The sequence below is a fragment of the Colossoma macropomum genome, unplaced genomic scaffold (assembly GCF_904425465.1).
Source record: "Colossoma macropomum unplaced genomic scaffold, Colossoma_macropomum, whole genome shotgun sequence".
NCBI classification, from domain to species: Eukaryota; Metazoa; Chordata; class Actinopteri; order Characiformes; family Serrasalmidae; genus Colossoma; species Colossoma macropomum.
The window spans coordinates 1,039,273-1,051,090 of NW_023494805.1; the positions used below are offsets into that span (position 1 = coordinate 1,039,273).

The window sequence follows — 11,818 nt, forward strand, 5'->3', positions numbered from 1 at the left end:
GTCATTTGAGACGCGACCCGTGCCTGTAATGTGCGCCGGTAAACCAGCTCCCCAGCTGCAGCCATGATGATCAAAACAGGCTTTATTTTCGCGTCACAGCTTTAAAACCTGCAGAATTCGTCACGACTTTGTTATGACAGGCGTTTGTGCGTAATAACCGTGTAATACGCGTTGATATAATGCTTGTGATCCTGACCGAATAGGAACAGCTAATGGAAACTGTCTCTTGTACATAAATATTGAACAGCCGTGTGGAGGTTATGAGGCGCCTTGAGATGTCCTGAGATGGACAGAGAGACGTTTCACAGCTGCTGCAGCCTGGTGAAGATGCCCAGCAGGCGCTCCTGGCTGCAGTACCAGCCCTCTCACTTCGTGGACTACATGGAAAGAGCCACAGCCTACAGCAAGTTCTTCAGAAACTACCTGCTCCCAAACCAGCCCTGCATGTTCTCCAAGAAGTTCACTGAGGACTGGAACTGCAGGAAGCACTGGGTCACCGAGGAGGGGAAACCTAATTTCCAGAGGCTTCTGCAGGAGTTTGGTGAGCATGTGGAGCTCATGAGTGCACAGAGAGGTCTTGGAGGGTCAGAGAGTCCATAGACAGATCTCACATGGTCACGGTCCACAGGGAGATTTCGAATGGTCAGAGTCCTTAGAGAGTGATATTAGATGGTTATCCAGATAACATGTGGATGTGGGCCACTTCTGGCAGAGATATGGCAGTGCTGCTACCATTGGCTGACATGAGCCACATGATAATCATGTATGTTTTAAACAGGGATTAAAAGGACTGGGGGAGCACAGTTTACAGTCAGATCTTGGCCACATACAGTGCAATGCACTGTAAAAGAATCCAAACTGAAATGTTTCAGCTTTTGTGACATTTGATTTGTTATTTCAACCACAAGAAATAGCAGGTTAAAATGCTAATTTAGTTAATTCAGCACAATCTGCCTCAGCACTAGGAACTCTACTATATATCCTAGTTTGCAGTTTAATTCAGATTTAGTCTATATAGGGAGTGTTCCGATTATTCAAATGGTCATGTAAACACCATACTCTGATCTAGAAATCTGATTAAGAAATCTCATATAGAGGCTGGAGTTTAATCAGATTTCTCAGTGCATGTAAACTCTGACTCTGATTTCTTTCGGATTTCTCAGTCTGCACGAGATCAGACGATGTCGCAAGACACAGTAAAACACAAAATAAAGGATTTAAATATTCTTCATCTTCAAGATGATGTATGATCATATTTTCAGCTAAAGCGGCGCGATGTTTAAAAAAAACAGCAGCATGAAGTTTGAGTTTTACATTACATTCACGTCACACTTAAAATTTTCTGTTCATTAAACAACAAAACTGATCTGAGGTTCACTGAACTTAAACTTTTCTGTCAGGCACGTCACTTATTTTAAACTAAACAAATCTTTTTCACAATGTAGTAAACATTTTGGATGGTCAGAGTCCATAGAGAGATCTTAGATGGTCAGAGTCCATAGAGAGATATTAGATGGTCAGAGTCCATAGAGAGATATTAGATGGGTAGAATCCATAGAGAGATCTTAGATGGTCAGAGTCCATAGAGAGATATTAGATGGTCAGAGTCCATAGAGAGATATTAGATGGGTAGAATCCATAGAGAGATCTTAGATGGTCAGAGTCCATAGAGAGATCTTAGATGGTCAGAGTCCATAGAGAGATATTAGATGGGTAGAGTCCATAGAGAGATATTAGATGGGTAGAGTCCATAGAGAGATCTTAGATGGGTAGAGTCCATAGAGAGATCTTAGATGGTTAGAGTCCATAGAGAGATATTAGATGGTCAGAGTCCATAGAGAGATCTTAGATGGTCAGAGTCCATAGAGAGATCTTAGATGGTTAGAGTCCATAGAGAGATCTTAGATGGGTAGAGTCCATAGAGAGATATTAGATGGGTAGAGTCCATAGAGAGATATTAGATGGGTAGAGTCCATAGAGAGATATTAGATGGGTAGAATCCATAGAGAGATCTTAGATGGTCAGAGTCCATAGAGAGATATTAGATGGGTAGAGTCCATAGAGAGATATTAGATGGGTAGAGTCCATAGAGAGATCTTAGATGGTCAGAGTCCATAGAGAGATCTTAGATGGTCAGAGTCCATAGAGAGATATTAGATGGTCAGAGTCCATAGAGAGATCTTAGATGGTTAGAATCCATAGAGAGATCTTAGATGGGTAGAGTCCATAGAGAGATATTAGATGGTCAGAGTCCATAGAGAGATATTAGATGGTTAGAGTCCATAGAGAGATCTTAGATGGTTAGAGTCCATAGAGAGATCTTAGATGGGTAGAGTCCATAGAGAGATCTTAGATGGGTAGAGTCCATAGAGAGATCTTAGATGGTTAGAGTCCATAGAGAGATCTTAGATGGTTAGAGTCCATAGAGAGATATTAGATGGTCAGAGTCTATAGAGAGATCTTAGATGGGTAGAGTCCATAGAGAGATATTAGATGGTTAGAGTCCATAGAGAGATAGAAGCCATTATTTTGTGACTCCTGTAGCTGTATAGTGAGTAGAGGGGTTGGTCCGGATTGGCTCTTTAGAAGGTTCTGCTGAACTGATAAACTAAAACACTGTTTTCATCTCTACAGATGACACGCCTGTGCCGGTGGCCAACTGCAACGCTAAAGAGTACAACGCCAACCCCAAACAAATAATGCCCTTCAAGGAGTTCGTCCAGTACTGGAGAGAATACATCCAGAATGGCCACTCCTCGCCCAAAGGGTGCCTGTACCTGAAGGACTGGCACATGCAGAGGTAGGAGCACCATCTTACCAGCTATCCAGAGGTGGAGATTTCTTTCATTCGTTTATGAGTGTGGAGCGATTTACTCCATTATTTTTAAATATACCCTAATTTTATCTCTATATTTAACACTATAAAGCAAATAATGACATCATAAAGCAAATAATGTCAGTAGATTTTCTCCAAGATATCAGCCTTGTATCTTCATTAAAATATATATATATATATATATATATATATATATATATATAGGCTGTTAAAAGTGGCCGTGGTCTTAATTTTTGCCTTCAAATGAGTGGAACAAAACATGAGAAAAAATTATATAATATTCTATAGGTTATATAAATATATTTACTTTTGATCCTTAATCCTTTAATGTTCTACCATTTGGTAGAGCACATTTTGAGTCACTATATATGCCACAAAGTGCCATCTCGACCGTTTGGTAGACATGAATATTGTAAAAATTGTGGGGTCAAAAACAACAAACACCAATTGTTTGTATTATTGCTCCAAACAAATAAAAAATACAAAACATATAATTCCATTGCTTTTTTCTTGGTGAGGGTTAGTCAATTTAAAGGCCCTGTATCATTGAAAACTGAACCACTTAGAGTAAACATTACCATGACAGCGAACATCACGTGAGTCCAGTCAGAGTGAGATGAGCAGCAGTGAGCAGCGCTTGTGTTTTTAACTGCTTTAAAATGATGTCAGACTCAGGAAAACGTCCTTCACATGTCCTTATTAAAGAAGGCCGAGAGGAAGACGTCGTGTTCTGAGACACATAAGCTGGACGTCCGTCCCACCGCCGTCTTTTAAAGATCAGAGCATAAACTTCGTCTCCTCTGCAGACCAGTTTCTGCTCCGCCATGCTGAACGGTATAAACTTTCACTATGACGTGACGAACATGATCAGAACGGACTTAAACTGTCCGATAGGGAATGTAATCAGATACAGGCGTTTACACGGATATTATTCTTCTATTTAACGGATTATTTACAGGATTACCCACCTCGATCAGTCGGATAGAGACTGTATTCCGAATGGCCTCAATCGGACTAGACTATTCCGACTGAGGTGTTTACATGGACGTATTCTATTCTGATTGAACTGTTAGTTGGATAATTATTGATCAGGCTGCATTTAAACGTGGCTACTGTTACAGAACACAATGTTCACTCCCTCCGTCTATATACGGAAACTAAACTGTAAAAACAGCCCATAGTGAACGCACTATTTCTGTGATGTCACAATAACTAACACAACAGCCCACAGCAGTTTTGCCCCACCCATTCTGTGCTGAAGTTATAGGGAGTGTTTCTGCCCGTACTGCTTACTGAATGAGGCACAGCCAATCAGAACAGAGCTCATTTGCATATACCAGTCTTAAATACTCAGTAACAAAAACAGCCATTTTTGTTTGTAAGGGATGAAGAGGTTGGAAAATTGTGATGTAAAATAAATTATGGTGGTTTTTGGTGAATTAAACCCAAACAAAATCGGATTTCATCATGTAGATTATGGGATCTTTGATTTACATCATATTCAGTAATATTGTCACTCAAACTGACTATTGAAACTGGACTCTGATGTGAATTGATGTAATAATCAGGTTGTTTCTGTTTTTTCTGGTTTTGAGTATTTCCTCCCGCACTGTTCGTCCTCCGTCTCTTCCAGGCCCGGTCTGTTAAAGCGTGTGTGCACTCAGAGGAAGGAATCGTGAAAAATATAATTAACAGGTCTGCGTTTATTGTTATAGGATGTTTCCAGAGCACAACACCTACAAGACTCCGGTCTACTTCTCCTCTGACTGGCTGAATGAGTACTGGGACACCATCGAAGTGGACGACTATCGCTTTGTCTATATGGGGCCCAAAGGTTCCTGGTAGGAACAGAGTCATTACTACACAGTAATGCTGATTAATCCTGGTCCTGCTGTTTCACTGATCTAATACATACTGTTATCTACAAACATGGACAAATGTTCATTAGCATGGCTAAAAACAGTAGCAACCACCTGGAACTGAACTGTGTCTGTACTAAAAGCCGGGTTACACTACACGACTTTTACCCCGATTTTAGCCCCGATTCTCAGTCTGGCTGAGTCTGAGCTGGTCGGCTCTAGTCTGCAGATGTTTGGGTCAATCGGAGTGGACAGTTGGAGAGAGAGTCAAGTCGTGTTTGAGGGGCACAGACTCAGAGTTACTGCCTCCCGGTCGCGTTTCAGAGCAGTCGGAGTTTATCTAGGGTAAGGGTGTCCCAATTTTAGTTGAGATAGAGGAGTAGGGTGAAGTGTTGGGGCTACATGACCCTCCAAACTGAGCATTTTCAGAGACTCCAAACAGAGAGATATGAGAAAAAAAGAATAACCGGCAAGATGGCTGAACAAGAGACCAAAGAACCCCACAAATGTGAGAATTTTCTCAGTGAAAAATTACAATAACCATCGTATTATCTTAGTTTAATGTCATTTTAATTTATTATGGTCGTTTTCTTCATAACAAGCACAAAAAAATCGTTAATAGCATGCTAATTTCTCAGTAGCTAGCTAACTTTCCCATTCCACCTTAAATAGTCCAGGAGTGCCAGAATGTAACTGCTGCACCATTTAAGGTGGAACGGGAAAATTCGAACAAGAAGCTGGCGAATAGATGACTATAGCTCCGTATCACCAAAGAATCGGAGTGGGTGATAATAAATGATTGTCTTATCCCCCTCTTTGAAAGCATTTGATGCGCTAAATGTAACTAAAGCCCAGCAGTGAGGAGCTGAACCTCTCCCTTCTCTGCTATCACTGAAGATGTGCTGGGTCGCCTGCAGAGCAGCGCTAGTAGCTGTTAATGAAGCAGTGTTTTGTTTTTGTTTTGTTTTTTTATTTGAGGGTTCCATTTCGTAGGGCAAGTTTTTAACCACTACCCCTTGTAACTCAAGGGATTAGGGTGACACTCGAAAATAAGGGGTAGAGGTAAAAAGAAGAAATGGGATTGGACCATAATTTGTTCAGACTTTAAAAGTCTATTAGAGATACTAAACATCTCCACATGCATGACGATTCAGACATGCAGTCAGCATCGTGCTAAGTGCTGAGGTATAAGTTTACAATATTTATCAGCTACATTAGCCTCCTAGTAGCAAAGTGCAGGTGATTTGGCCTGGATTCATACAGACACTGCAGTAGAATCTGCTCTCCTTCTCAGTCTCACAGGGCCAAATGTGATCGTACGTAGACTTATTAGGTTTGGAACAAACTGAGGGTGAAATTTCTACAGTTAACACATTGCGAAGCTGGAAGTCATAGTAGGGCCGCTGGTGCACTCGTCAACATTGTCCAGCAGACAACAAGCCCATCATTAGCACCTGGATGTAGACCGGGGTGAGACCCGGGGTCACCCTAGTACCCACTGGAGGTATTATATCTCCAAGTTGTCCTGGGAGCAGCTCAGGCAGGATCCCTCAGAATGAGCTGGAGGAAGTTGGGACAGGATCGTCTGGGATTCTCTGCTCTCCCAACTGTTACCACGACCCTATCTGGATCAAGTGGTTTAAGAAGAGTGAATGAACATAGTTAGCATGGCTGAAAAGTCCCCAAAAAGTCCCCTCCAGTGAAGCATGTAGATGTGAGTGTGTTTGTGTGGAGAACATATTAACATAAACATCCAAATCTGTTAACTAGCAATAGTGTTCACTAGCTAAAGTTAGCTTGTTTTGCTCTTGTTATTGATATAAAGTTAATTCTTCTGCTTTCCTCTACAGGACGCCCTTCCATGCTGACGTTTTCCGCTCCTACAGCTGGTCTGCCAACATCTGCGGCCGTAAGAAGTGGCTCCTGTACCCTCCGGGCCAGGAGGAGTTCCTGAGAGACTGCCATGGCAACCTGGCATATGATGTCACGGCGACAGTGCTCCAGGACAAAGGCCAGTTCCCGCACTTCGAGGAGGCCTGCCAGCCTCTGGAGATCATCCAGGAGGCCGGAGAGATCATCTTCGTGCCAAGCGGGTGGCATCATCAGGTCTACAATCTGGTGAGGATGAACTGTGGAGTCTGAAAGCTGTTTATGACCTCAGTGAATGGGGGAGGATGAGGGTCACTCTGGCTCTTATTGCTTTATTATTAGGCTGTTATCATTATCTTCTGTTTTTGTTGTTATTACTGTCATTATTCTCTATAGGGGTGCTGATTCAAAATTCCATACTCGATTCAATACGATACGGAAATGTCTGGACATTTTTCGAAATAGCAAATATAATAATAAGAAAATAAGGAAAGGCTGAAAATGTGTCTTATGCTAATATGCCATTTTCAGTGTATTACAGCATTTAATATTATAAGAGCACTTTTGAAATGTTTGAAGCAAAAGCTGTGCTTCATAGTATCTGTTCTATAGTTTCTCGTTAGGCTGAATGAATAACCGACTCTAAATGTAGGTATTGTGATATAAACCGAGTCTGTTCTACAGTTTCTCGTTAGGCTGAATGAATAACCGACTCTAAGTGTAGGTATTGTGGTATAAACCGAGTCTGTTCTACAGTTTCTCGTTAGGCTGAATGAATAACCGACTCTAAATGTAGGTATTGTGGTATAAACCGAGTCTGTTCTACAGTTTCTCGTTAGGCTGAATGAATAACCGACTCTAAATGTAGGTATTGTGGTATAAACCGAGTCTGTTCTACAGTTTCTCGTTAGGCTGAATGAATAACCGACTCTAAATGTAGGTATTGTGGTATAAACCGAGTCTGTTCTACAGTTTCTCGTTAGGCTGAATGAATAACCGACTCTAAATGTAGGTATTGTGGTATAAACCGAGTCTGTTTTACAGTTTCTCGTTAGGCTGAATGAATAACCTACTCTAAATGTAGGTATTGTGGTATAAACCGAGTCTGTTCTACAGTTTCTCGTTAGGCTGAATGAATAACCGACTCTAAATGTAGGTATTGTGGTATAAACCGAGTCTGTTTTACAGTTTCTCGTTAGGCTGAATGAATAACCGACTCTAAATGTAGGTATTGTGGTATAAACTGAGTCTGTTCTACAGTTTCTCATTAGGCTGAATGAATAACTTACTCTAAATGTAGGTATTGTGATATAAACTCAATGTGTTTGACTCATTTGTGGGAGGAGCTTGGGGAGGGCAATTCATTGCTTAAGTAACGTGGTTTCTCTGCATGTCAGGAGGACACGATCTCCATCAACCACAACTGGCTGAATGGCTGTAATCTGGACATCATGTGGCAGTTCCTGCAGGAGGAGCTCTTGTCCGTTCAGAAGGAGATAGAAGAGTGGAGGGACACTATGGACACCTGGCACCAGCACTGTCAGGTAACAGCATCACAACCATCCAAAAACAAGAGTTCAAAAGTCATCCGAAAGTACAAGTTATCCATTTTTCAGGAAATCTTTGAGAGGAGAATAGATATAAGATGATCCACCTGCATAATGAAAGAGAAAGCAAAAGTGAAAAACAGGAGTTTCCAAAACTGATTAAAAGCTCCAGAGAAAATGTGGCTCCTAACAACCACCTGGAAGAGCTGGTCGACCCCAAAAACTGCCCCCATCAGATAAACAGCACTTAAAGCTTTCATCTCTGAGAGAGAGGAGAAAATCAAGCTGCTTCAGATCTGAAAACATCCACAGGTGTTTCTGTTCATCCTTCCACTGTGAGAAGACGACTCAGCGCTGTGGGTCTGAAAGGATGTGTAGCTGATCAAGAAGAACCTCACTGAGAAAAGGAGACGGACACATCAAACAAAGAAGCTGAATGATGGACTGACCACCCCAGAGTCCAGACCTCAACACCACTGAATGTGTTTGATTACAGAAAATGATCAACCAGCTTCTAAGACTGAACTTTGGAGGTGTGTCTGCAGATTCTTTGAGGAGCTGAAAGTGAGTCTCCTGAACAGAATGGAAGCTGGAATAAAGGGAAAGAGAGACTCACTGACTGAACACAGCTAAGGGTAGAGTTAGCTGCTGAGGATTCTGGGTAATTGTCTGTTAAATATGGTTTCTATTTTTTCCTGACACTGAAAAATGAATAACTTGTACTAAAGGGCCGTTTTGACTGGAAATTGGGAAAATAAAGTTGCATCTGACTTTTGTACTGTACTGTGTACAGTCAGTTCCATAATTACTGGCACGCTTGATAAAGATGAGTCATAAAATGATCTGAGTGCTCTCAGATTCTTTGCTCTGCATGCTCCAGTCTCATCAAGCATTATTAGAACATTTTTTTTTCACTATTTTCGGTGTGAGATGTACGCAGTTATGGAAGCCAGTGGTCCTGAGATCTACTATCCTGTGAAGTCTACTAGGCTTTGTTCACACAGCAGGTAAAAGTGGCCCAAATCTGATCTATTTCTTTGTCTGTGACACAGATGTGTGTCTGTGTGTCAATGTGAACAGATAAACACCCTGAATCTGACATTTCCAATTCAGATTTGAGACGCTTTCATATGTGGTACTGAAATCCGATACGTATTTGTGCAATGTGACTTAGTCTGAACAGCCAGATTGGAATCCATGCGACTTTTACGTCAGTATAACTCCACATTCGTCATAATTTCGTGCTACTGAGGCTCATAAACATTTAGGCTGATGTTTCTGTACAAAAAATTAGAAGAGACGTATCCAAACCCTCCGTGTTTGAAGAGATTTCTAAAGAAGTGTCCGAACGCGGCCGCAGGAGAACGAGGCTGCAGCGTCAAAGAACAGTTAAAAGTCTGAAAGCAGAGTTTAAAGAATCTGAGGACGCGAACCAAAGAAGTGACCGCAGCCTTTTAACGGCGAACTCATCACATTCTGGGTGATGAGCCCAGCTGTCAGTCAGTGAAGCTTCATGATGGCTCCTGTGATGCTGGTGAAGATGAAGCTGATCCTCCGGGAGCGACTGGCGTTCGTTGGCGGTCGTGATTGTTTACCTCTGGATGAGCCGTGAAGCAGCGTGACGCTCTGTTCTTTAGTGCATGCGGGTCAGTTTAGGAGCTGATCTGTTCAGACTGATGTCGCATACAGATCACATTTAAAAGATAATCTGAACAGACAAACAAAAAAATGAGATTTGGGCCACTTTTACCTGCTGTGTGAACGCAGCCTTAGATTCAGTACTGATCAGACAGCAGAGGACTCCAACATCAGTGAAACTCATATTGTGGTTGTCGTTGTTTCCCAGGTGATCATGAAGTCGTGTACAGGCATCGATTACGTGGAATTCGCCTCCTTTCTGAAGAACATCGCCAATAACCGGATCTCCTTCCTGACTTCTTGTCCTGGGAGTGGAAGTGCCTCCAGCTGTCAGAGCTGTCTGTCTGAAACTCTGAGTGCGTTAGGTCCTCACCATGCTGCCTTCGACCTGCAGAGGGTCGTCCACGTCTTAGAGAGCATGCTCAGCAACGAAGACTTTAAGAGACTGGAGCCGTCGGCGCTGGGCTTCAATCCAGATGACCTTCTGCAGGAGATCAGAGAGGCCGTCCACTCCATCGTTTAAAAACACCGCCAGAAACATCGATCAAAAACTTTTGTTCACTGAGCTGCCAGCTGATTGTGTCTGAATATCTCGTATCTACACTAACTGGCCATTTTATCAGAAACAGCAACCACCTGTATGATAGGTGTCTCTGATAAAATGGCTAATTAGCTGCAGTGGACATAGCAAAGTGAACACTCACACTGGCTTCCCAGACAGGGATTAAGCCAATCCTGGATTACGTTTTCCTTTCAACTGAGAATCTCCATTCTAAATGTTGTGTAGTCCAAGATTAGGCCTAAAGGAGAATTCTGCTGCTCTAATTCCTCAGATTTCCCAACATATCTGCATAATTAAAAGGCGTAAACAGAGCCGTTCAGAGTGGTTTGGTGTGAAACGCTCTGTTTTACAGAAACTTAGTCAGAACTGTTCACAGTGGTGGTGATAGGAACCAGTCGTCCACCTCTAAAAGCTCCCTCACAGAAAGTTCCTACATGAAATGGTTATGAATTCACTGCCTGATGACTGAGACCCTGTTTTATGATAGTTTTGAGAACTTAAACTCCATTCATGGTGGAGGGATACATGCAGGGCGCTGTGAGGCAAAATAGTCCCCAAAGAAAACTTATTATTTCAGATTTTCCACTATTTTCCATCATCAACATTCATATAAACTCAGAAGACTCGTGTAGGTTCACTGGTGGTTCTGGATAGTAAATAAAATGTCTATATCTGTGTTGTAGTCACGGCGACCCCTGGTTCCTATCACCACCACTGTAAAGAGACCTGCACCATTTCACACCAAACCACCCTGAATCACTCTGATTACAGCTCACACACTGAATTATGGGGAAATTTAGAAAAGTCTGTGGAATTCCTCTTTAATTCCTGTTCGGGAAGCCGACCCCCAGTGTATTATCAGGAAATGGAGAATCTCACAGACCTCTCAGGCTCAGCGCTAAGGGTCAGTGTTTTGCTGCTCGTGTATTAAGTGCATTTCAGTGCTAATAAAACTCTATAAACTAAAGACTAACATTTTATTCGGTTGTGTCAGTTAAGAGACATCAGAGTAAGAAGCTCTGCTAAAGTAATTATGACTTTTGCTGTTTGAACTGAATTAGTTTTTATTAAAGTGTTTTGTTCTCTAAACAACTGCAGTGACATTTTCACTCTAACACATCCTCACGGTCACGTTTACTTCTGTTTATATTGCTGAAATACAGTAAACACACCGCTTATTCAGACTACTGCTTGTGTGTCAGGCTCCAGGCCTCGTGGGCCGAAGCTCTGCAGGCTTCAGCTCACTGCCTCACCAAACACACCTGATTCAGCTCATCAGCTAATTAGTGAGCATTTTGGCCCGAAAGGTCCCCGGTTTGACACGCCTGGACTGAGGTGTGAACAGTGAAGTCCTTAACTGGTATGAGCAGACGTTCAGTACAGCTTCCCTCTTTATTTACAGTAAAGCTTAATTCCTTTGAAGACTTTTCATTTTTTGGAGCCTAAACAAGAATTTTCCTCCATTAATATGTGAGGAGTGCAGTCATAGAAGCTACAGCAGGCAAAG

General features: G+C 42.1%; 1 protein-coding gene across 1 annotated transcript; it reads left to right on the forward strand.

The window, feature by feature from the left end:
- Positions 1 to 42: 42 nt before the first annotated feature.
- jmjd4 (jumonji domain containing 4) lies at positions 43 to 10,722 on the forward strand. The gene is made up of 6 exons (XM_036597271.1): positions 43 to 541; positions 2,635 to 2,800; positions 4,552 to 4,677; positions 6,546 to 6,813; positions 7,962 to 8,108; positions 9,958 to 10,722. The coding sequence occupies exons 1-6, from the start codon at positions 286 to 288 to the stop codon at positions 10,270 to 10,272; spliced, it is 1,278 nt and encodes a 425-aa protein (XP_036453164.1). The 5' UTR covers positions 43 to 285; the 3' UTR covers positions 10,273 to 10,722.
- Positions 10,723 to 11,818: the final 1,096 nt, after the last annotated feature.